A 27,965-nucleotide genomic window follows, 5' to 3' on the forward strand; every position below is an offset into this window, starting at 1 on the left:
CTGTTCAGAGTCAGGCTATAGTGTAAAGGGCAAATGGTACTAAATCTTCTTGAAGAGCGGAGAGTACTAAATCTTCTTGATGAACAGAGGGTACTTTACCTTCTTGAAGAGCAGAAGGTACTAAATCTTCTTGATGAGCAGAGGGTGGTAAGGGCAGAGGGTACTAAATCTTCTTGATGAGCAGAGGGTGGTAAGGGCAGGGGGTACTTGGTACTGTACCTTCTTGATGAGCAGCGGGTACTTGGTGATGCGCTGCATGGGCTTGATGAGGAAGCTGCTGAGGGGCATGCCCTTGGTGCGCGGGTCGCTCTGGCACTGCCGCACCAGCTGCCGGAACTCGGCCGAGCTCTCCGTCATCTGCTGCAGGAACTTGGCTGCGCTCAGCTGGCAGCTGCAGAACCGCACGTACGCCGTCATGCGCGGCAGCTGCCGACACCCCCAACAACACCTGTCACCTCCGCTGCCCGTCTGCCCGTCTCCCGTACAGGCAGGCCTCTCGTTCCACATGACTTCCAAGAAAGTTAACAATACTACACATGCTCAGGCAGGTACGTAATTAAGTTTCACGCCTCACAGGTAGAGACTGGGAAAAATTCGCGAGTTCGATGACCTCTATAGGATAGACTCCAAAATCCCCTACACACTTGGGCAAAATGCCACCTGCTCATTGGCTACTGACTCGTGACGCCTGTCAACCGGGACGCTTGCGATTCGATACTTCTTTTGGTTGAAGGTTTTCCATTGGCTCAAAGTCCTTCATGTAAACTGTAAGCCAATCGCAGAAGCAATACAAAGGTACAGTTGTTTGGATTCCAGCACGTCGTGAAACGAATACGCGAATTTTTTCCGTTCTCTACTCATAGGCAATTGGGTCGCTAAAGTCAGAACACAATACAAATCATGGAAAATGGTCAAGGAACTGGCTATGGTCTACAGTAAGGAAAATGTGGGAAATCCAAACTGTGAATTGGATCCATATTTAAACCCGGGGTCCTCCCAATGTTTCAGTTGCACCATTCACTAAGTTTCCAATGTTCAGTTCATCACTGAGTATTGATCTAATGTTCATCCAAGTTGAAGGGTAAAATGCATTAAGGGATGACGCACAGTGCAAACAAATGAGAAACCACCCTGGGACAAAACCGACCGTCTTACAAGAATCCTGAATAATGACTAATATGGGTATAGTGAAGCTGTGGTACGTTCAGAAAGCTGGTAGTGGATTTTGAATACAAAAAAAGTCACAGCCATGGGGAAAGAGTCAGTGCAAGGATAAAAGAGAACAGAGCAAGAGATAACTAACAACCTGCCAAAAAAGAATAGGTACATATAATACAACTGAAAATAAACAGTACAAGATGCTTAGGTATATTAAAAAAAAATGTATACATGGTTGACAATAATGCTCAAAAACATGCCAAAATGTGTTAAGATCTAATATTTTGATTGGACTTTACAAGGCTTCTGCAAATACTGCTTTCTCATTCAAATCAAATTTTGGATAGAATTTTGAATCAAATATGTATTACAATATTCACGAATATAGAATATCTTTTTATCTAATTTTAACACACAGTGAATTTCTTTTTCACACCTCACAGGAGTCCAAGAAAAATTGATCTAACATACAGTAAAATAAAAATAAAAGCATATACAAAGAAACATAATGAAGAGGTGTAAAATAAAGGAAATTAAAAAAAAATCCTGGCAATTAATTTTCTTGAATCAGCCAATTTTGTGTTTGAAAGTTGTTTTATTTATATGATTATTTGCATAAAATAGAGTATTATTAATAATTTTAAACATAGTCACTCATTATTTGTTAAATATAAAAATATATTAAAATATATTCGCTTAAAACATGTATAAATTTCTCAATAAATTATCTCATGTTCCATTTTTTAATATATATATATATATATATATATATATATATATATATATATATATATATATATATATATATATATATATATTGAACGAGTTCCACGTGGCGTAGGCATTACCATTGAAACAATTAATTTTAAAAAAAAATACTAACATTGAAATATTGAATCGTATATCCAATTATTCATGAATATTGAAAAAAAAAAATTATTCACTAACATTAAAAAAAAAAAATTTTTAATACTTGCCGACCCCCAGATGTGTTGTAAACACCTCAATGGAAGAGTCAGCAATTTGTTTAATTCACTATGAACAACCTATGAACACACTATGAATAACAACATGAAACTTTTATAAATTATGCTTGGCATGTGTTAAAAAAATACCACTTTTCGAAAACAGTGCAATGCAACTTACATTCTCACACAAGATGTCCCCTATCATGCGTATGACACCATTAGCACTCATATCTCTTCTGATACGTAACGCCCTGCAACAATACAAGCTGAAACTGGACATCTGCTTCAGTAAACCATGTTCAAATGATCTAATGTTAAAAACATATATTATATCTACTCAGCACTCACATCACTATTTGTAAAAATAAGGGATACATTTTTTAATTTTTCAAAGGGTTTTTAGGTCTTGGCATCAGTGAAGTCATCCGCGAGATCATCAATATAAAGTAAAAGGAATAAAGTGATAAAGAGAGAGGAGAGAAGTGAAAAAGCAAGAAAAATACAGGCTGTTATGATGGAATGAAGCTGAGAGGGCTGCCGGTATATGACAAAATTTTTCTGAGTAGTTCTGTTCTAGACAATGCTTTTTTAATAATGATTTTACTGTATCAGTGTACCAGATGTCAATCAGAATGAGAATATTTTGGTGAAATAAGTATTAAGAAATATTTTAGTTTCATATTAGTTGAATAATACACTTTTTTTTTGAATGAATAAAGACAATATCTAATAAAAAATTGGTTGTCTGTAATGTCGGTTTACGGACGATAGTTTAACGTGACAACGTCATAACAAAACATTGATGAAATGATTGCATACTTTTATGAATAAAAATGAATCATTTTTATTCAATTATCACTATTTTGTATGGATACAAAGAAGGAGTCAAATGAAATCTACAATTTAATTAATAAATTTACTTTTATTTGTACTCATTAATTTAAATATGTTTATTACTTTAACGAAGAGATTATTTTAACTATAACTTTCACGCATATTTGCTATTTAACTTCTTCCAATATGTGTTATTCTGTTAAGGATAGGACGATGATAGGAAAAGTAGGAAACGAATGGGAGTGTTTCAAGTTTAATGTGCCTCGAAAAAGTCAAATCGATGGTTGTTCCAATCGAGTGGAAGAGAGATAGATGCGGCGCAAGCGTACAATGAACGTAACGGGACACAGCGCAACGGGACAATGTGCGACACGAGACACTTTTTTGTGCGTGCAGCCGGCGTTCATTGATTTATTAGACGTTGCCACGTCAATAAAAACAGTGACACTGAAATCTCCTGTTCTGAAAATGAAGTTGTCCTAAAAATTAAACCATAAAATCTTGTCCCTGTGCCAGTTGAACATGTGTGACGGTAAGTAATTCGAGAACAATGCAGCCCCGTGCAGTACAACAGCAGGCTCCACATATCGCAACTGCACGACACCCAACGTGGGCACGGCGGGAATAATCACGACAAGGCTGATTCTGTGATTACTTTTTCAACCTTCGGGCCGAAACTCCGAGTCCACCATGCCTCCGCAATGACTTAGTGGTGCGAAAATTTTTCGCCCTCTCTCTCTCCTGAAGGTGTAATTGGCAGTAGGACAAAGCGCGTGGTTCCTGCATGGCAGAGCATCAGCCTCGCCAACCTTCCAACACGTTGCTGACTGGACTGCACATTTGAATCCTTACTTCAGTTAAAGTTCTTCCATCTAGCGCGTTCAAGACAGTGGCATGCCGGATTACACCAATCCCTCACTTTGTAACATTGCAGAACCCTGCCCTCCAATATAAATAATTTTCTTTTAAACTTCTTTTGTATGTGTAAGCAGTAATAAGTCAAATGTTTTTTGAGTGATGTATAAGTTAGGAAACAGTATATTCAGAATTTATGGATACTAGTATATGTTATTTTCACCTGCTATGTTTTTAAGAAGGTATTGATTATTTTTTTTAGACATTTTCTATCATTAGTAATTTTTATGTAATTATTCACAAATGAGCCGTTGTACTAGATTTTTACCTGTTTAGGCCTACTTTTTCAGGTTATTTCGAAATAATTTTAATTTGGTAAAGTAATTTGTATTATAATTGCTGTTTATAATGTTCATTAACGTGTTGGATGATTCTAGAACACGGTACTGTGTCTGGGTTGGTGTGATGGTTAGAAAGAGAGGCATGAGAGGCCTGTAAATGGGAGTGAGAAAGGAACAGTGCTTCCCCGCCAACCGAGATAAAGACGGTAATTCCCCCCCTGCATGGGAACCAAGTGATAACTGCTGTCTCACGGTGTGGGAGAGAGAACGAGAATGGGAGTCCCCGATTTCGAGGTGAAATTGAAAAGAGACTGATCAGGGGAAGCCCAGAGTTCTGTGTGTAAAAGGTTTTTTCATGTATTGTAACTTGTTCTGTGATTGGTTTGTATCTGTAAGAGTGAATGAAGCGTGCGTGTGATTGGTCGGTGAGGTCATGTGATGTCTACTCCCTGCGTGGAGGAGACAGTGGCAGGATTTCACCAGTCGTCTGTCGATCGCTGCCAGGCGAGGCCGCGTTTCGGCGGCTCGCTGTTTTTCGTTGGGTGCAGCCCTGTTAGAGGTCGCACCATCTTCGTGTACTTGCAGTAAAACATTACTGAAGGACTTAATCGACGTTATTATTTTATTATTAAATCTCATCAAGCGAACTGAGGGCAGTTTTCGACGGGCAGATATATGTGTGAAACGAGTGAATGAAACATTGAAAGTGTTCTGGATTTTTCGGTGCATCCTAATTGGAAAGAATAAAACAAAAACTACAATCAACGTTTTAAATCTTTTTATTTTGTAAGTAACGAACCGTTACAACTTAGCACGACTAATGCGTTCCTAAAAAGTTCGCATTATCCGAAACTGCGTATTCTGAAGCATTGGTCTCCATAAATAGCAAGGCTGATTTACTTAATTGGTTACAAAAAGTGTAGGGAAATATTCTTTATGTAATGTAACTGGGTAGAATAACACTCAATGATAAATATTTCACAGCATTTATCTTTATAAGCCTACCATAACAGAATACTTTGTGTGACAAATATGACACAGCATTAACAGGATAGTTATCATGCCCGCCAAGGCATGACCGACTCACGTCAAATACCTTTCCGTGAACTTTCCAAACAATCCTTTACTGGCAGTGAAACAGATATTACTGTCCGGATATTTACATTTTATTTTTTCAAAAATTAAAGTTCTTATTCGTGTATCACCGCTTGGTTCACACCAACACTGTCAGGCCCGTGATTATTTTTCATTTCACCATTCATTTAAAAAACTTTTCCATGCGAATAATATGTTCACTTCTGTTCTGGTATCTAATGTGAAATATATACCCGCTAGTACATACAACCAACAGCATCAGACTTATATGAATGTTGATGAAGTCCTTATTTTGTACGATTGTGCACACAGTTGATTTGCTTAAAACTGAAGTGCGACCAACATAAGTGTGGCCTTCATGGCGGTCTGCACATCGCTATACTTCTAGTTTTGTCTCAAATACTTGAACACGATGCGTTACGCTCTCACTTGGAGGTCATGATTCCACTATTATTCCAACTGCAGGTGCTTGCACAATTACAGTTACCGGCACACGAATGGGCAGACGTTGCTTTATGTTTGTGCGTGCGATTTCCCTGCCAATGGCTGGATGGAAGTTCACCACGGCCCAGTCTGCGGCCGGGCGACAACGGTACGGCACGGCGGCATACGCGCGGACATAAAAACATTTGGTCATCTACACTCCATAGCTGCAACTTAACTTGCCATAGCTGATGTTTGTAGAACAGCCGTTAGTGTAGTCAGACCTGCGCGTGCAAGGAAAAAAGGAAGCATCAAAAGAGAGAGAGAGAAAATTTAAAACAAAGAAAGAGGAAGAATAACTTAACTAGGCAAAAAAAGTAAAATAATAATAATAATAATAATTAAAACCAAGTTTAAAAGAGGCAAATAATTTACAATTTTTATTAAAATGGGAAATAATTTCAGATGCATTTGTATTCCATTCCCACTAGCACGAAGCGAATGAAAGAAGCCATTTTTGCCAACCTGAGGAACATGTGGTTACAGACTATAATTTCTTTCCAGTTGACAAACAGCTTTTGAACATCTTCAACCGACAGAATTTTGCTCTCCAGCAACGGCTTCTCAAAAACCTGAAACAGAAAATTTACACAGTGGAACCACTTAATAAATTACTTGACTTTAAAGAATTCCTCACATTAAAGTACATAGAATATCCAAGTTATTAATGTCCAAACTCTGGGAATAAATTGTACAGTTCGAAAGTAATAAATAGGGAAACAATTTTATGGTTTAATTTTTAGGACAATTGCTTTTTCAAAACAGGTGATTTTGGTGTTACTGTTTTTATCATTAGATATTGTCTTTATTCATTCAAAAAAAAAAGGTATTATTCAACAAATATAAAACTAAAAAAATTCTTAATACTTATTTCACCAAAATATTCTCATCCTAATTGACATCTGATATACTAATACAGTAAAATCATTATTAATAAGCATGTCTAGAACCGATATACTTAGAAAAATTAAAAATAATATGGCAATTTTTGTGTTTGAAACAAGTGCCACCAATAATTTAAAAACATTTTACCAATGTAAGCGATGCAATACTAAACCATATATTTTTTTCCAACCATTTAGTCTAGTACAAAATTCAAGCTAAATAAATTGCATTCAATGAATTTACTTCAAAAAAGTAACAATTTTTTTTTTTTTGTAATACGAGTTAATTTCTGTCAAATTGCTGATTGATTTTATGATTTTAGTTTCATTTTGGTGTTAAATCATATAATAACTTGCATTTTGGTGTTATTGACATGCTTTGCTATGTTATTTCGGTCTTATCGCAAGTCACCACATAATCTTGTTCCTAATAATTAGCTATCTTCATAAATAAACAGAATACATTAAAAAAAATTAAATCTTCCATTTTGAAAAGGAACCTAGCCTAAAATAAAACCATAAAATCTTGTACCTACAATAAATATTTGGCCGTCCACCCTTACTAATTGCTTGGGAATAAGTTTCGCTTCTCGATTCACTCCAGCATACACACACTGCTATGGACAAAAATATTAAACTTAAAACCAATTTTCTGATTATTTTAGGAAATATATAGGGGTGGACAAAGCTGGAATTTTGTTTTGAAGGAAAGCCGAAGCAGTTTAAGCATGAGACAGAAATATACTGTAAGTGTTCAAACATACGATTAAAAATGACTTTGTTAAGTATCCCAGAAAAAATCTTGGACAACCTTATCATTATTTCAAAACACAGGGGTTCATCTTCAAACATATAAAAAACACAATACAACAACACTATGGATATAATTTATACTTTAGATAAATATTTTCATTTTAATCCCTTAAGCGCATACATGTCACACAGGCTAAATAATTTATACGTTAACTACTTAAAAAGCAAAAAAATGGTTGTCTGTAAAGTCTGTTTACAGACGATAGTTTAACGTGACGTCGTCATAACAAAAGATTGATGAAATGATTGCATACTTTTATGAAAAAAATTGAATCATTTTTAATTTTATTAATAAAAAAATAAATACTTGGAATTATACTAGTAATCAGATTTTTAAGATGCAAGAATAATCAACCTTTATTGCCGAAATTGTTGTTGTAATAAGCAATGGAATACCACATTAACTTTTCACTTCACTTTATAAAAAGTCGAGTGGAAGAGAGATAGATGCAGCGCAAGCGTACAATGAGCATAACGGGACAATGTGCGTAACAGGACCATGTGCGTAACGGGACACTTTTTCGTGCGTGCAGCCGGCGTTCATTGATTTATTAGACGTTGTCACGTCAAAAAAAGGTTTCTTTCCTGCAGTAGTAACGTAGTACTTCGAGGCCAAAGCCCTAGCATCGAAGCATCGCCAGGCCCTCACCTCGTTCACCACGATCATGTCGGCGATGTACGCCTGCTCCGTGGCGATCAGCTCCCTCACGCACTCCTGGCGCCGCTTCTCCGTGTCCGTCATGTTCACGGTCGCTGCGCACACACACGGGACACAGCGCTTTCACACACGGATTCCCTTCGCGCGCAGTTCCCCTGCATCGTATCGGCTGCAAACATCAGCGTTAAACTTAGACTGTGGACTAGAATTCCAAAACACCTACTATTGTGTGCTGAGGAGAAGGGAGATAAGGAAAAAAAAACTTCCCTCCCCTCCCCCTTCCAAATTCCTAAAATATCTATCATTCCCGACAATTTGAAAGCAAACAGCAGGAAAAGTGGTTCTATCCCCCCCACCCTTCCAGGAAAGGAAATTTTGTGGATACGTTCCGGTTCGTACGTGCTGAAATCCCTTTAATATATTCTTTTTTTTTTTTTTTTGAGACCAGGAAACGAATGTAGGAATTGTAAGGTTTAAAAAATGTTTTGTGTCTGCATCGCACGAGACCATTAAGGGAGTTCACACAATGTTTCGTAAAAGCTCCTGTGCAAACTGCCGACGGTCCTCTTAGTCGTTTCCCAAACCTGTCGCACTCGAGTGGCGAGGCTCGCGTGCTCAGTGCCAACTTGACTGTTGATGTAAGCTTTTGGACATACGCCATTGCTAAGCACATGTATGTCTGTAGAAGAAAACTACAAAAAACACAAAAGGAAAAACACAAATTAAGCAAAAAACTGCTGTTGTCAACACAATATAAATAACACATAATATTCCCTAACAGGAATATGGTCAACAAACAAAGAAAAACAAAGAAAAATGGACTAAGAAAACGAAAAAAAACCCACTAATGATGACAGCAAAAAAATATTGAACCCAAAAAAAATTCAGCACAACAGTTGAAACGAGACAAAAGAGACAAAATCACAACAAAACGAAAAGACGAAACAAACACAATAGTTTTCTAATACAGAAACAAGCGACGTTTCGGGAACTGCTATCTGCTCCCGTCCTCAGGCAGAGACGCACATGGTACGAAAACGCAGGTGCGAATATGTAATTTGCGAGTCCGAGTTCACTATTGTCTTGCGGGTCTTGTCACCTCAAGTCCCTAAGCGTAACAGGTGCGACGTAAAACCCTGTAATACGTCGAACCGATACCATGCTTCCGACAGTTACGTTACTCATGTGATGATCAGGCCAGGAGAGTAAGTGAAATGCACAGTAGGGTCTCTATTGACCGAGCTTTGATAACAGAGGTTTTAAGTCATCTGACGCCGACCTAAAGCGCCAATACCAGCAAAGACCATTAAAACATTGGCTTGAGAGTCTGCAAAATAATCTAACTGTTGAAAAAAATTAACCCTAAAGAATTAAAGATGATATTTACTGGTTGAACTACTCATGGAGTGAAGTGAAAGAATCTACCGTACATTGAAGAAAAGCTGGAAAAACATCACACTGAAAATTTATACCACTGGGCCAACTGAAAACCAAAGACGATCTTATAATATCAGAGTTTGCCGAGGTTTTGATCATCCAAGGTTGTCATGATTCACATTAACTCTATTAATCAAGACTCTACTGTAATTATAAAATTAATTATGAGCCAAGGCGGAGGGTGGGGGAATCTGACCACCAAACACCCCCCCCCCTCCCCCTTGAATAAAAAAAATAAATTTAAGTACCGAACTGGAAGAGCGGATGAGGCATTTAAAAAAAAAATTACTTAAATTAACTGTAAACAAATTTAAATCAACATTTTCTAGGGAACTTTCCTAGGCAATTTTCACAGCTGCAGAACAATCAAAAATTATGTAACCAATAATAACATGAGGATTTTTTTTTGGTGTATAAATAATTAAATTTGTAGTTATGCATAACAAAAACTTTTTGAGTTAAAAATTTTAAAATTACAAAGAAGTGTTACATGCTCACACATTGTGATTACACACAATAACTACAACTACGTACTCCGAGTGTCGGTTTGAAAATACAGTAATACCTCAACTTACTAAACCCCATCTTAAGCAAATCCGGAGTTACTCAATTTTTAAAACTTCTCGTTGATTTATTCGTCTTTTGTTTTAAAGTCTCACGACTCTCTATTCTCCACACCGTGCACACTATTGTCCAACTTACCACATGTTTGTACATGTTTCATGCGGAGGAAATATTGCGAGAGAATAAAAATTTTTCGATCCATCAGACGACTTTCGTTAGAATTTAGTATGAAGCCTTCTACATTAAAATAACATCAGTTTCCTTTTTTGCAATTCATAATATAATTTGTTGTATTATCTAAGATTTTACTACACATTTATTTTTCTAAATTGTTTTCTTTAGTTTCCGGTACCAACTAAATATAATTTGTATGTATGTATTAACATGCAAAATTGTATCCCGAATCACGCTAATTCGACTTGCGTGGTCTGGGTCCCACCTAATGGCATAAGTTCAGGGTATTACTGTAGTCATTCTGAAGACCTGAGCTCTAGGTGCCGTGTGGCATTCAAGCAAAGCCATGAATCTCTTTAAGGTTCTGTTACCAGTTCACACACTAAGAGCAGAAACATTTAGCTCAGCATCGTATCAATGGCAACACTCAACATGCTTCTGATGGGCGACGAGAGAGCAAGTTTGCACGGCACAACTTCCTGCGAGAACCTCCGAACAATTAAAACAGAGATAACAATGAATGAAGTAAAAGTCTTTCTAATCACGACAATGCTAATACAAAATTCTAAATGTCATTACAGACATCCGTAAAATGGGATCTCTAATGTATTCATACATACAAAAACCATTCATACTTGCAGGGTGAGGAAAAAAAAAAAGAATATAGCAAGTATATACATGATGTGAGAAAAATATAGACAAGTTTATTCAACACCAATAGATCACACGTCTCTTACGCTCATTCATGGTAAGTCAAAATTTGACTTGCAAACTTTGGCTGTAAGTCTATTATGAAAAAAATAAGTTTAAAACATACATACAATTTACATATAGTTTTAAAGAGTTTTCCCAAGACTAGTATAAACCTTGAAGCTGGAGACGAGAGGAATTATTTAAGACACAACACTGGGCATCTGAATAATGTTTAATTGAACAAATTTCTGCAACCACCACAAAACTTATTGTTGCTGGTAAATATGTATGGGAAAATATAAACCTCCAGCCGAAGTCTATCGGCTAATTTTTGACATATGTACTTGGTATTTATTTTTTAATTATGGAAGTGTTTAGCAGGAAAAAATAATGCATGTGCTACCTATAAAATTGATTTGTCAGAATTTTATCTTGGTTTAAGACTTTGCTGATGAGGTAATTAGAGACACATAAATTCAACATCATTGTTGGTGGAAACTGGAGCGTGAATTGCCCGCAATCGACGTTTATGAACCGTTCCAGCATTTGGTTGAACCACGATACAAGCGTAAGCCCTCCCTCGGCATAATCTCGTTCAGACGGGAACAAACGAACTGCATCCCCAAGAAGCAGTACATTTCAGGATCACTGTATCTGCTATCATACAGTGAGACAATATACAAGAGCTTCTAATGAGAGCACATTTCTCCATGCATTTAAAATATGAAATAAAGATATAATTAGCAGGTAATTCTTTGCTGTGGAATTTAGAGTTTTACTTAAAATATTTATGTAAATAAATACCATGGTTTTAGTTTTACCCAATTTCTTTTTAAAACAGAAAAATTTGGTGTTATTTTTTTTTATAAAAGCTGTTTTTTCATACTTACTCCACCAAATTGTGACACACTTTATATGCTGCATTTCTACTTTAAAATAATTTGTAATAAATTTGTCTAAAACAGATACATTCAATAAAAATAAATGAGCATTTTGGGTTAAAAAAAAGTATCCAATAAGAGATGTAGAATAAACCAAATATAATTAATTTTTCTTGCCAATGTTCTTTGGTCAATTTTTTGTACGGAAATTACATTCCTTGAATTTAAAGCATTAAAATGTTACTTTCAAATAATTTAAATTAAGTTTTGGTTAAATGCTGATTAATTCCATGATATAACTTGCATTTCGGAGTTATGTGGTGTTTTAACATGCTTTTGATGTTATTTCGGTTTTATCACAATTCCCCACATAATACTGTCCCTAAAAATTGGCATACATCTGAATTCTTTATCCTTGGACAACACACAAAGAAAATCAGATTTTTGAGGCTGATTTGTGTTCTCAGCCTCTCTGACTGTAAATAAATACCTACTACTGACTTAAAAGTCATGGTAAGAGTTTTACTACATATGACCTAATGTGCAGACTTGTAGGCTGAAACTTACAGGCTGAATTTTGGGAATATAATTCACGAAAAATTTAAAATCATTATCGACAGATGACTATACAGTAGAACCCCGATTTTGCGAACACGGATTTAACGAAAACAGCGATTTAACTTAAAGATTTTCAGGAACCATTAAAAAACACCAATTTATTTAAATAACAATATAGATTTCCAAAAATTGAAAGTAAATTGTAATGGAATATTATTAAAAAATACACTCTGTGGTGTCAGTAATAGAATGGAGATACTATATATTAATATGTGCCTTTCATCATCTGTCCAAATACCAAAAAATTAAAAGAAAATTGTTCAAATTGCTTAAAAACTGCGGGCGCTGTAACTGAATTGCGTAGGTGTGTGCCATTGCGCGCGCTTGGATAGATAGACTGTCCGCGACACATGACGTCATGAAGGGTTTCTTTGTCTGCATCTCTCCCCCCCCCCCCCCCCTATCCCTGGCTTGACTCACCACATTATCTTCCAATCACGCCCGCATAGTAACAGTGCTAGCCAATAATCACACGTTTCCAAATATTCCCTTTCCCATCCTCCAGGTTTTTTCAACTTGTGACCACGTCACACCAATACACCATCATCATTATTCTCAGTGAGAGCTTTGTGCGCAGTGTTTAGTTTTTGGAATACGTTTTTTATAAGTGCTGTTCGGACTTCGATTTTTTGCTTTTCTTCCTTAGATTTTGATTACAGATTGCGATTGGAATTGACTAAACTGCCTGTTGACGACCTGCTTAGCTTTTTTATTGGTACATGACTTTATTTACTGTTTTTGGATATCAGCTTTGTTAGGTTTTTTTGACGACTCGTTTATGTTTTTTCAGCTTTGATTGTGAAATTATAACTGTATGAGTGGGTAAAAGTGTACTTCATACACATTTCAGCAGAAGTTTGAAATAATAAAAAACGTTGAAGATGAAAATTTGACAAAGTCTGAGATAGCACGGCAGCACAAGATATCGGAGTCGACCCTGTCTACGATATGGAAACGTAGGGACGCGATTATGAGTGCTGTAGAAAGGGAGGGTCACAACGTGAAGGATTTTCAATAATTGGGGAGACGGGGGTCATTGAAAATCTGTAAATCGGATTTAACGAAACATCGATTTAGAGTAAACATTTTCGGTAACCATAGCAGTTCGTTAAATCAGGGCTATACTGTACTACTATTTGAACACTGAAATTTTATGCAAACTTATTTAAAATTAATTACTGTACAATCTACATAGTTCTGTCTCAAAACTTAGATAAAACTGTGATATAAATAATTCATTACCTGCTCTTTTTTTATTTCAACCTTACAAGCCCACCTAAGGTAATAAAAGAATAACACATTTAATGTTAACAGCCATTTAATTTAATAGTATAACATTTAATACTAACATTTGATACACATGTGTAATAAAAACAAATAAATAGATTATGAATTCAACTCATACACTGTGTGGTGATTGCAAGTTTTATTTGACTTTTTACACATGCCGTAAGAAGGTCATGTTTAAACCCATTATCAGTACAAGGATAAAGGCAACCATTATAACTCACTGAGATACACAGGAATAACAAGTGAGCTGATTTCAGAGGCTAAGCACTCTTACATTCATGCTAATACTTAATATCAATTTACACAGATCTACACTTCACTATACAGAAAAATTATTTAGCAATATGGCAAGACCAAAATGGAAGAGTACTACTTATTAACTGGCCTTAGACAGACATCTCTAAAAGTTACCACCACTTGCAACAATAAATAATTATTACTGGAATTAAATCTTAATTTTAATGAACTGTTTGTACATAACCTTAACCCCAAAATCTTTCAAACAAATCAATGCTTATTTTTGAGCAGAAAAAAATTAAAACAGAAAAAAAAATTTCATTATGAAGCAAAGTTGCATAACATTGTAGTTATTAAACATTCAAAACATTATAAATACAATATACAGAACATACAATGTGATTTTTTACAAGTTACTTTAAAGTTAAATAAATCTACATATACAAATATAATCACTGACATCACATAAATTATAACTGATAGTAACTTATAATCCTAACATGATTAAATAATATCTCAGCAAGTACATAAATTATGTAGGAATATTTATCCACAAAACAAAATATTTTTTAAAAAATTTTTTTCCTTCAAAATAAGTCAATGTTGTGTATGAAATACCACTTATAAAAGAGCAAAAAATTATCGCATACATGAAAGGGACATCAAACACTGTACCAAGATGAACCTTTCACAAGGTACATACTGAATTTTTGCAAGATAGTATCTTAACTCCTAACAACACTCACTGTAGCACAATATCATCTGCTTTGAGCCTACAGATCGTAAATATTGCTCAAAAAAAGGTATCTTAAAAAAAATATCTCACATAACATATATGAAATCAATCACATTTTAACTAAAAAAAAATGCTAATCATGGTTTTTGAGCTTCCTTATTATCTATGAACCATTCATGAAAACTAACATAAGGATGATGAAAATTGAAAAATTTACTTATAGGCAACGATGATTATCTAGAAGCAAGATGATACCGAAATGAACAACACATCATATGCTCTAACTGATAACACCACAAAGTGTATTTCACAAAACTTAGTGAATTTTTTTTTGTAAAGGTTTACAATACTTTATCCAAAATTTGAACCATTACATTTGTTAAGCAATTTTTGTAAATTTAATTAGTTAATCCTGCTGAATCTAATTCAGACATCTACTTAAGGGCATATTTCATTCAGTGTAATCTAAAACTTGAGAATGTGAATTGCAGGGTTTAAAATTTTATTTCTTGGTTTTAAAATTAATGGTAGAATTTAAGGCATCTAACAAACAACTTAATCCTTTTGCAAAATCCAATCTGATTATATTATTGGAGTAAGGGCGCATCTCTAACAAAATTACAGCTATCACAGCTGAAAGTTATAACATAAAAATTCCTCAGAAAAGTTTGGTTTTAGCTCTTGAATGTCATAATTTTCAAATATATTACCACAAACCCGTGTTGCTGCACATTCTTCGATTGAAAATGACTAGGCCTATACTTCATTGAGGCACACTAACACAGGGACTCATTAAAGAGTGTTAATTATTATAGCATGACATTAGTTGACATATTTTGTGAACTTAGGTTGGTAACCGGAACAAATCATTACCTCTTTCTTCACTGAGCAGTATTTCTGCCTGAAGCATGCAAAATGTTCTTCCAAAACCTACCTTCCATGTGTTTTGCCTCCCATACCTAAGGCTACAGCACTAACACATGACGTAATTTACCACGACTACTCAAAACATTAACTTTGCTCTCCCCTGCCTTTATTTTTAGGCCAGTAGTTTCTTGGCAAAGCCAAACATAAAGCAAGTTTTTGTATTCAAAATAATCAAAATTGATATTATTATTTACGGTAAACTTTTTTTCCCTCACACACATGCAAGTGTGTGAAGTGAGGAACGAACGCACCCACATGATAGCCGAGTTGCAGTGCAGTTTATTTAAAAAAAATTTACTTGCGTTAAATTAATGCTAATTCTTGTGCCTTAACAATATAAATTTGCAAAAAAAAAATTAAAGCACTACTCACTGCTGGTCAAGTTATTATAAAATAAAATTACTATAAGCAACAATATTCAGTTCCTGTTACTGACTCACGCCATTACTAACTGAATAATAGGCTTTTCTCAGCTTAATACAACATAAGAGGGCAAACTGACAAACCATACGGAAGGAATATCACAAACAAATATTTTAACAGAAACATGTTCCACACTCATCAAACAAATTCACTAAAATTATGTAATTTGTAAAGTGCACCTTGTAATGAATACCTGTTTATGAACCATTTTTTTAAAGAATACATTGGTTGCTTTCCTAAATTTGTTACGAAGTGAATTATGAGCTGTAATTAACCCAAACGTTAGTATAGGAAAAGGGTGTTAATGCAGCAGACAAGCACGCTACCAAAGACTATTAGCAAAAAACTTGTCACTATCCAAACCCCTTTAAAATACAAGTTTCAAATGATAAATTGTAAGAACTATTTTATGCCTTGAAATACCAAAAACAATTGAACATTATTTCATCCTAATACTATTTTTTAACTTGTTAAAATGCCTCCATTCATAAATTACAACTATATTAATTAGTGCCTTCACACTGTGAATAACTTATGGATGCCTCAGATTTGGCCCTTTTTTTTTTTGATTATAAATAAAGGCAAGTGAATACTCACACTTACACATGAATACATTTTTACACACCTAAAGACTTCTGTACAACCTCATCACAAAATGAGGCATTTCTGACAGAAACCACAACATATTTACACGAATAAGAAAACACACCAAAAAGGATTCGATATCATCTGTCTCAAAACACAGTTTCACAACAATAACATCACCGAGATTCTCAAGGCAAGGTACGATGTAAGGAAAATCAGATCATTAAACTAACAAATTTCTAGTTAAGATGATAAATAAATTGTGCAAGAAAGACTTTCACTAATGCATAACACATACATAATGATGATTAGTTATATAATGGCTATCATTTTAGTGATAAAACTACCCTACTTGGTTTCCAGCATACAAGGGGCGCATGTAGATCTGCTAAACACAAAACATTAAAAAGTAGTTATTGAGTTAAGAAAGCTAAATACTATCTCTGGAAATCCAACTTAATAAAGAAAATCAAAATTAATATGCAAAACATCCGAAAGAGGAAATAAGCAGGCCACAAGCAAAATACAGCGAGTGTAGAGTAGACTTAACGTTGAACGGAAATTTTTGTTCTAAAAGCAGCTACGTAAAGAAGTTTTACATTACAAAAAATGAATATTTCTGTCAAGTGAGCCAAAACTAAAATTTTGGAATAAAAGCGATGTGCAAGTTTCCTGTGTATATACAGACAAAAATTGTGCACTTTACTTATAAACTGTACAACAAGAATTTAACACCATCATTCCTTTACTAAATTAACCGAAATCAAAAACATTCATAAAAAAATCAACAACATAATGAAATAAGAGCCTATCGAGAGGAACACAAGTATTATGCTCTCGCGATGTCGACTACAGGTGCTGCTAGCCCACTCCGATCATGCATGGTGGCTAAAACAAACAAGGCGGAGAATATGTTGCCGTGGTGACGAGGGCGATACGCAAAACCCAGCACACAAAGCCTCGAGCAGGAAGGATAAGGAAAGAGGAGACTAAATAGCTGCAGGTTTGCGACTGTTAAAGAGCTAATTACGTCTTGCAACAAGCTAGGGCACATATGTACTAGTTGGGCAATATTTATTTTGGTATTATGTTTAGCAAATCCCTTCCCAAGTCTTTGGTGAAAGTTAAAAGAGAGTTCTGGAATACTTTTGCAGATCTAACATTGAAAACGATACCAAGAAAATTTGAAAATTTTTGTGCGATAGCACAAAAAAAGAATTTGCAGCAACACTGCATGCAAAACTTAAAGTAGGAGAATATTTTTACATCAAATCACTAACAGCGGTTAGTCAAGATATACAAGAAATATACAGTTTTATACACTACAACAACATTTACAACCACTCCACAAACTGATTCAAATATCGTTACGCACTTCGGCAGACAAAATATTAGAAGATCTATCGTGCCGTCGCTAACACAAACATCGGCTAACATGTGACGCAGGGTTTTCGGGAACACTACTCCACAACAACACACATGAATAAATGCCTCTGTACAGTCCTAGAACTCCGAGTTGTAAACGTGAGCGGGCAGAGCGTCTCCCTTCGTCGGTCGTGTTTGGAGGGCCACCGCAGTCTACAGAGTGGGCGAGCAGGCCTGTGGTCGCATTGCGTTTGCTCGCTCCTACAAGTCAAACAACACAGCATCACCGCCTCGATCTCCCAACCATGAAGGCCTTCAACCATGTTGCAAAAAATTCTTTAAAGAAACGCAATTTTAAACAACATTCTAGTCTCGATTAACTGAGCTTCAACCAACCAAGAATATGTTTTATCCGAGCAGACCTAATGCCGTTCCCAACAAAGACAGTTCAACCATTTGCTTGAGGGCCTAGAAAATGATCAAAAGCCTTAATAAAATTAACTTCAATGATATAATTTACCAATCAGCTCATCGTGAAGTGAAAAAATGATACCATTGGGCCAATTGAAAACCACAACGATTTTTTAATTATATCCGTGTTATCCGAGCTTTTGCATGACCCCGGTTGCCACGGTCCACGTTTACTCAATTAATCGAGACACTAATGTATCTACAGTGAAACCCTCTTTAAAAGTTTCCAAAATTGCCAACTATAGAGCAAAGTTATCCAAGCCTACTAAATGAAAATGGTAAAATTTCGTAGCAAAAAAACTTAAGAAGGTTTCACTGCAAAGGTGTTCACACAGAACAGAAACCAACCAATTTCTTACAGACACACACTTAAATACACACACTGCTGTTTCTTGCATTGTACAACTAGGCATCCCTCCCTCGCATATTCAGGTAAGTACATTGGCTGCAGCAGTACGAGAGAGCAGATGAAATCGCAAGTACTGTTCAAGGTGGTTTACGGACGAAGCTTTTTTTTTTTAATATACACGAACACACAGACTATCCTAGAGAAAAATAACAAGTTGGGCCCCAACAGAAATTGATCTTAAATTACTTATCAGATCACTGTAGGGTCACCTACATTGGTAGAAAATTGTACACTTTTTAAAACAGTCCGATCAACCATTCATACACCAAAAAGAACTTCCTTTAATGATCATGAGGGAGAAATGTCAAGAAACCATCATAAGTTAGTGAATTTGTTACCTAATGATATGCACATTGAAAAATTTAGGTATTTTGAAGTTTATGCATACCTACAATCCTCTTTAAAATGAAGCCAAAAGGGACATTAAATTGCTTGATTTTTTTTTTTTTTAATGTAAAAGCACTTGTACACCTTTTTAGTATTGTTGTTTCTCATGTCTTCGCAGCCACCCATTATGGCTTAAAAAGCACAGAGGATTCATGCTTCTGGAAATTTCCGAGCAATGCCTGTGATACTCACTACAATAAAGGTGCTTTTAACAGCACGATCTGGCTCACGGTCATGATGTCCGATTACCAATTTTGCCGGATATGTTTTTAGCTGAATACCAAAAGAAATCAATGTAAGTGTATACACATGAGAATTGCTGTTTCAAGAAATCTCTGATCTGTCACTGCGTCCCGTCAACAAATCCCTAAATTGGCCAGAAAAAATCTGAATGTAAGCAGCCCCTTCGGAGCCAATAGCAGAATATACCGAACCGAAGAGAAGAACACTGAATCAAAGAGTGTTAGCGAGATGGGATGATAAAGCAACGCTAGCTGGCAGGCCTGTGATAATACGAGTTTATTGATAAAAAGTGAATATTATCAAATCAAATGTTTAAAATATTCACAAATTCGAATCAAATTGTGAGTATTACCCTATATATATACAGTAGAATCCCGCTGATGCGACCCTTCATGGTTCCCGGAAAAACGGATTTATAAACGGAATGGTCGCAATAGAGAATCCGGGGTGTCACCACATCGTCGGATACATAAACGTGAATGCCGCTCGGGCAGTGTCTAGCCGAGCTCGGCGCAGCCACTATCGCACAAAAAGCTGTCTCAGCTGTCATGTTATCTTACCCGCCCGCACGAAAAGCCCCTGTGGTAGCTTCTGCGAGAGCGTAAGAAACTCTTCCGGCCAGGCTGGCGGTAGCGGCGGCTTGACATCATACGTGACGTGACGCTTACCTCTCCATCCCCTGCTAATTCTTCAAGGCTCATCCCTCCCAGAGCCACAAACCATGTAAAAACACACCCCCCCCCCCCCCCTTTTTTTTCCCAACTAACATTTCAACACATTCCCTCCCTTATTTCAACCTTCTGAGGGAGAAACTGTCAGCATCCTCCTCCCCTCCCACACCGCGTGCGGCAAAAGCCAGGTTGTATAGTCCATTCTTGGTAAAATAAATATTTTTATGGGCTTATATGACTGTCCTTCGCCGTTAATAAATACTTTATAAGTTATTATGATACAATTTGTTTATTAGTCACACAGCAGTTTCTGCTGAAAAATCACTAATACCTCAAATTTTATTGAATAGAAAAATTTAGCAGGGCTGTAAATATATTTTTTTTAATGCATAGTTACTTTTCCGTCTGCATTCCAATGTGTTTTTTTTTTCTTTTTTTACGCTGTAAAGGGCCGGAAAAGATAATTGCTTGAGCTGTCAAAATAAACATCGCTGACGGCAAGGGCACGAGCCCATCCTGTCGGTCTGTTGCTGTGATTATCTACTACAAAAACATGTCACAGCATTTCAGGATAGCATTGTTCTTATATCTTTCGTTTATAGCCGAATGTTTTCTACCTGATCCACACAAGTTCCTTCGCCACGTTTTGAACGAAAATAACCACCAGCCGGGTAGCATAGCCGAACTCGCGTGACGCGAGTTCACTTAGCGCGAGTATTTATTGGAACCCATTGTTCGGGGTATGCAAGTCCGAGGTGTATAGCATAATTCCACGCAATTTTTTTTTGTTTATCTGCGCATGTGCGAAGTCAGCGATGTTGTAGAAAAATAGCCGAGAACCAAACACCTGGCGACGTCGTTAACACAGTGAACACAGCTTTGTTTGGCCAGTGACACCTGAGATGCAGCTGGCAAATCACATCACACTAACCAGTCGCAAGACAAAGGCCCGGGACCGGGACGGCAATTGACGCGCATGTAGATGCTATCAGGTGATGCGCGCAGTTTACCGGTAAGCGGTAAGCGTGGACAGTCTAGAGGGGTGGTATCTATTTTTAACCATCTTTTGTATGCCTGCCTGATTGCAGTACAGCGCTCGCCAAGATAAACGTGAATACATAGCGCCCAACAAAGTGTAACAGACTTGTTTTTCAGCCAATTTTACTCAAATTTTCGACTTTATCTGCTCGAATTTTTCACAGTTTCTCAAAAAACGGTCGTATTAACGGAATGGACGCATCAGAGGGGGGTCGCATCGGCGGGATTCTACTGTAGCAGCATTCAATAAAAATAATGAAATAACCATGCATAAAATTAATATTGAGACCTCATATGCAAACAGAGTGCCTTTTTTTTCTTTTAAGTAACGAACTTTATTCAAGCAAAACACATACCACGAATAAAAAAATATATTTTTTTTTTTTCATGAATTAACCTCAGGCTTTTAAGGTTTTACAAATTTGCAACAAGCGCAAAGTTTCACATCAGATGCAAAGCTTTTGCATCACAACCGAAGCTTCAAATAAAATGAACAACAATTTCCTGGCAAAGTCAAATTGAATACTGGAAAGAGCTTCGATCGATTCGCTTAGTCGAAGCTTCGCACAGACCTACCGGCTGACGCTTGCAGCTCGGCATCCCCTCTACGTGCAAGACTGCGGACTGGCGTGCAGTCTACTCGTCGTGCATTGAGCAACCATGATAGTGGAGTGGTAACCATAACATGATACGATGTAGAAATGAAGATAAAGGTATAATAGAACTCCCTTTCAAAAATCTTTACCAAGTGTTCCACGCCTAAAAATTATACTACTGCAAACACACGTTTCAGCCATTTTTGAGCCTCTACTAAAAAATATTCAGTTTAAGAACCATATCTGAAAACTAAACCCATCTGCCTCTCAACATAGACTTAAACAGACACCACTTTGATATAGTGAGCATTTTTTAAATTGTGTAATTTCTTCCAAAACTTTGGACATAGAATGTTTGCCCCTGTAGGCGGGCCCTTAATATCACATGGATGATGCTAAGGACTGTCTGGCTCGTAGACTAACATGAGCTACACAAAATTCATTTTTGTCTGACATGAGCAAATGACTTTTCTGCATGCACTTATGACCAGCCGGCTTCACGGGTCTTCACACTATTCTTCTCAAACTCTCTCCGCTGACAGCGAGATCTTGACTTGGCATTTGTCTTCGAGGCATTTCAAGTGCCGTTGAAGTCTGCAGACTACATATTAAGATCTAACAAAATAACTGTATCTTGCATTTTTTTTTTAACAACATGGAAGATTACTTAGCTGCAATAACGGATAAACATTTTGGCACTCTAGCAGTTTCTAGTAACATATCTTTATTAATCACATAATAGGTACATACCCAAATACTTGTTTTGCTGGGTTGCCTTTTGAGAAGCTATCTGGGGGTTTATTTTCATTAAAAATACACAATTAATACCAGGGAGAAAAAAATTACAAGCATTTATAAACAAATTTTCACATTAAAAAAAAACTGTTGAATATTTTTCAAATTCAATGAATATTGACGCAAAAAAAAAGGCTGTTTTCATTTTCTGTTTTCATTCTACACAATAAATATTGAGGAACATTTTATTCACCAGCTATCAAAAAGTACTAAAAAACTATTTACAAATTAACGAAATCCCAATTTTAAACTATATGTTGTACCATTTTTTTTTTTTTTTTTAAAAAAATCTCTCTTCTTAAAATTGTCCACCTGCTGCAGCCAATGAAATAAATATTGATTAAACAAAGAGTTTAAATAAGTGGTATTTAGTCCAACAGAACGTATGAATTTGTAATAACTTCTGTCGAACACCACCAGATTCCTTGCAGCAACAATTTATGTAATGTATACTTAAGTTTACGAATATCGTAAGCCCTGAACAATTGTAAATGTGCAAAAAAGAACCTCATAATAGTGTAAAGTAAGCCCCTATCAACTATTGAAAACGAGCTAAGCAGTCACAAGAATATCATAACGAAAGCAACCAAGTACAACACATTTGAGAATTTTCATGTATGTTTCAAAGTCAAGTTAAATAACTAACACAACAGTAGTTCGACCACTGTGAAAATTAATATGGTCTTAAAACTTGAAAACTACAGATAAAGACTTCTGAGAAAAAGGGTCTAGTTGGAAGGATTTACAGAATATTACAACTATATCAAATACCACACCAGCAATAAATTGCTGTGATTTTACATTCCATGAATAATGCAAGGAATATATGACAAGAAAAAAATTTTTTGGGACATGTGCAGACGAACTAATTTTTTGATGGGCAGCACACAACTGCTGAAAGAAAAAGAAAGCAAAAAAAAAAGTTTTAGGGCCAGACAATTAGTAGGTAACTGAGGAAAATATTTAAATTAAGTTAGTAGAAGGTATTTTTTTTTGTCACCTAGTAAGATAACGTAACATCAGGAAACTAGTAACAAGTGACAGGTGTTTTGAAGATGTTTCGGGTCGTTACCACAACGCCGAACGTACAATAATGCTGAATACATACCATAATGCCGAATGCCAAATATACCACACCGCCGAAAGTTAGAAAACTGCTGTGTACCCCAACGCCGAAATACAGTAACGCCGAAAAATGTAGCTGCGGGGAGGGGGGGCCACAGGAGCAAAATGAAGAACAACTGAATGAATTTGTGTGCTAACCTTACCTTACCTAACCTAACTTTTGTGGCAGTCCTGCAATGACATTTTTCGGGGTTAATGTATTTCGGCGTTGTGGTAATTCGGCGCTGTGGTACACAGCAGTTTTCTAGCTGTCGGCGTTGTGGTCAATTTGACATTCGGCGTTATGGTTTTCGGCGTTGTGGTGCGTCCCCTTTCAAGAGGTGCAGTGACTGCCTCCTTGCACGTCCGGGCGAGGAGAGAGAGGTTGTACTCACACAAGGGAGTGACGTAGTTGCTGGGGAAGAGCCCGGACACGCCCCTCAGCTCCCCGCGCCACCACGACGGCTCGTCCTTGCCCAGCAGCGTGATGACGTCGTCCTTCTCGAACGTCAGCTCGTCCTCGTTCTGGGCCGTGTACGGGTACAGCGCCACCACCTTCTCTGCAAGTTTAAAAAAAAAGAGGGGGTTGTCCGTAAAGTCGGTTCACGGACGATAATTTCACGTGATAACGTCTTAAGAAAACATTGATGAAAAATTGCATACTTTATTTAATTTTCAAATATTATTTACAGTTTTTGCAAATTTAATTTAATTTAAATAATTTGTTTAAATATAATCACGAACCATTAATTATAGAAATAAACTGAAATCAAATCATTGTTAATAAATTGTTAATTTTAAATGACGAAATTGGACAAATGAATAAAATTTTTTAAATTGCTGCTTTTAAAAACCCCGCCTTAACCCATTCAATATTATTGAAGATTTTCTCGCACGGTGGTTGGCCGGTTCTTGCACGCTCAGCTCAGGCGGAACGTGACAATGGGTCATGCTTTTTCGTGCGTGCAGCCGTCGTTCATCGATTTATATTCTACTAGCTGCAGTACCCGGCGTTGCCCGGGTTAAACACATGGAGCTTTATTGTCTGCGAGTTAAAGCAAACTGGATAGCGCTATATGACAGTGTGTTGGACATAGAGAAATGTCACACAATTACTGTTTGTATGTTTATGATCTATGATTTTATGTTTACCCATGGCGATATGTTATTTATTAGTTATAAATTATTAAGACCATTAATAAAAATAAAAACTATCCAACTATCCTATCTCTCAAATTGGATAAAATTACACATAAAGGCCAATTTTCATTGAAATTGGTTGACTTGGTGAAGAGTTCACTGGAAACAAACATCAGGACACTGGATTTATATATATTAAGATAAGACGTTATCACGTCAAAAAAAAATGCACAGACTATGGTAACATAGAACAATTCTGGCAATGATTATTAAATGGTTGAATGAACTGAGGATTAACGTGGCACTGGGGTGGTTAGAGACGAAAGCGGAGCACTGACGGAATGCGTGGGCGAGGGTGGGAAATGCTGAAACCAACCTGCTCTCCACAGCACTCGCCACGTTTGCCAATTCGTGGAAAAAAAAAATATGGATAACTATAAACTGATATCCTAGGTGACAAATAATTTCTACAGCTATTCACTTCGTGTATTATCACCCCTTGCTAATTTTTTTTGCACTTAGTGTATATCTGTCGAAAATATTTCCAGCAGACAACAAATGCAAGGGAGGTGTAGAATTAAAATTTTATAAACAGCCTTCAAATAAAAGTAATTACGAGAAAACAAAAAAAAAATCAACACGGCGGGAGAGATTGAGCCTTAACCCTTTCAGTATATTCGTCCACTGAAGCAGACAATTCATATCCCAATGACACAAGGAGTACACAAAACTTTGAATCTGTGGCAAGGGTGGATCTAGATTGATGGTCGGGGGAGGGCCACATTAAATCTTCTAATACAATTTTGGTACGTGTACAATTTAAATATTTAGTACATTTTATTTGTGGTTCAAAAAACATCCCATTACCTATAGCACTTCAGTAAAATGATACTTTAGTAAGTTACGTAAACTACGATACGGAATTTGGAGAAAATATGAAAATCATTCAGGTTTCGAGGAGGGGGCGACCATGCCACTATGGATCAGCCAGTGATCTGTGGGTAATGGTATACATTATTATAATTTTACATGTTATCCCTACTAATATTATAAATGTGAATGCAAGTTTGTTTGTTACGCTTTCACACGAAAACTACTTAGCCGTTCATCATGAAACTTTGTACACATTTTCTTGGAGGTATTAGAAGTAACATAGGATACATTTTATCGAGAAAAAAAAATATTTTTTTTTACAAAATATAAAAAAATGTTTGTCAAAAAATCTCAAAATCTAGCTACTTTAACGCCATCTAGCATTCCAGTTACGAAGTTCCAACCCTGAGTACCGTAATACCGTTGCACTGTACTATCGACGGTCAAAATTCAAAATTATTTTTTTTTGTTACAGAGAAATATATTTGATCGATTCATTTCTATTGTAATGATCTCTGACACTTATTGAATGGCTTCAATGCGAGCGAAGCCGCGGGTAAAAGCTAGTAATAAAATAATTATACATTAAATATTACAATTCGCACCCTGAGTACAAGACTATCGTAACTCAAAAAATTGAGTTTTTGAGATATTTTTACCATAAGCAGGAAAATTTCAGTATCTAGGCACTGCAAGACTATCGTAATATTATATTTACTTTTAACGGAACTTACGACAAATAATGTAGTGTTGCACTCTGGAAAACATTATATGAGAATATGTGTAACACTATGGCATCTTGAGTTGTGATAGTATTGCACTGATTTTTGAGTTACGATTGTCTTGCACTCAGGGTGCGAATTGTAGGTTGATATTATTACTACATGAAATATCCAAAAAAATAGTGAAGGTGAAATGAAGTGTTGATTCGGGAGTCGACGGGCCGGGGCGTGTGTGGATAGTCACCCGCGCTGTCCTGCTGCGGCTGCTGCTGGGGCTGTGGCATGGGAGACGGCTGGCCCTCCCGGGCCGCCCCCGCCTTGCCCCCGGCCGCCAGCAGCTTCACGTAGGACGCCGGGAACCACCCGATCTGGCGCCGCTTGCCCTTGGCCTGCAGCTCGCCCTCCCACCAGCCCGTGTCCGACTTCTTGCGCACCATGAGCAGCTGGCCGCGCTGGAGCGACAGCTGCTCCGCGCTGGTGGCCTGGTAGGGCGCGATCACCGTCGCGATCTCCGGCTTCCGGCCCTTGCCCTGCGACACAGCCGACACCTCGCTACACCGTCGCCTGTCCGGGCTGGCTGGCAGTCGCCCCCGAAACAACCAGTGCCACCCAAACCAATGCGCACAGCAATGTCCAAGCTCCCGCCCTTTTGCTTAGTAGTTTATTTCTACTCTGTCCAACTCTTCTTCCAGAACAATCCTCCTGTTTCCTGTAACCAACCTGCTTGTTATTAATGCATCCTGCATGTCAGAGCCCATGGTTTTCCCTGTGTCTATGCAGGTTTTACCTGGGCCCAACTTACCTAGTTTTTAATCTAGAATAGTCAGTGAGGGGAGTTAGTCATGGTGCCAATCACTGCCATGGATGGCCAATCCCCCTCCTAGCACATGATGCATGCTACCTCTCCTGCATGGTTAACACCCTGCATGATTAGAGTGTATGGTCTTCGGCCTGAGACACACTTAGTCTCCCTCCCTAACCTGGAACCCTCCCCAAAACACTTAAGTTTTAATTTAGGTTAGGAAAATTAAAAAAATCCATCACCTGTCATTTCTTTTTTATCAATACTGACACACAGGTATGACAATAATTCTCAACTGATTAACGTTCATCAACGCAAATGTAAAAAGACTGTGTTCCAATATTGATAGACTTAACATTAGATGTCAGCATTCAAAAACAAGAAATGTTTAACGTGAACCAGTACATATAAACATACTTTTTATGTACTTTTCACGAATTCTGGTGAACAGTATGCACTGGCTTGAAGTTTAAGTTATATAGTCCATGTCACTCCTGGTTTGCAGTGCAAAGTAAATGGTGACCACTGTTGCCAGATTGAAACTAACCGGCTCATCAACATAAAAATATTTTTTTATTTATTTTGTACACCATTGCTAATATAATAAGTTTTAATATTTTTCTAATTTTACTATTTTTTTTCCTAAGATCATAAAACGTGTCTAATGACAGTATTATTACAGCTTTAGTTATTAA

At 36.8% G+C, this 27,965-nt stretch overlaps 1 protein-coding gene across 6 annotated transcripts in view; it reads right to left on the reverse strand.

Moving 5' to 3' along the window:
• Positions 1-27,965, reverse strand: part of LOC134528518 (intersectin-1) — a 132,824-nt gene that overhangs the window by 43,310 nt on the left and 61,549 nt on the right. For all 6 annotated transcript variants that reach the window (XM_063362207.1, XM_063362210.1, XM_063362209.1 and 3 more), the window contains 6 exons: positions 26,713-26,998; positions 24,129-24,293; positions 8,081-8,184; positions 6,200-6,306; positions 2,305-2,377; positions 220-426 (listed from right to left, as the gene is read on the reverse strand). In XM_063362207.1, the coding sequence (XP_063218277.1) occupies positions 220-426; positions 2,305-2,377; positions 6,200-6,306; positions 8,081-8,184; positions 24,129-24,293; positions 26,713-26,998 (942 nt within the window). The remainder of the gene's footprint in view (positions 1-219; positions 427-2,304; positions 2,378-6,199; positions 6,307-8,080; positions 8,185-24,128; positions 24,294-26,712; positions 26,999-27,965) is intronic.

The sequence above is a fragment of the Bacillus rossius genome, chromosome 1 (genome assembly GCF_032445375.1).
Source record: "Bacillus rossius redtenbacheri isolate Brsri chromosome 1, Brsri_v3, whole genome shotgun sequence".
Lineage (NCBI taxonomy): Eukaryota > Metazoa > Arthropoda > Insecta > Phasmatodea > Bacillidae > Bacillus > Bacillus rossius.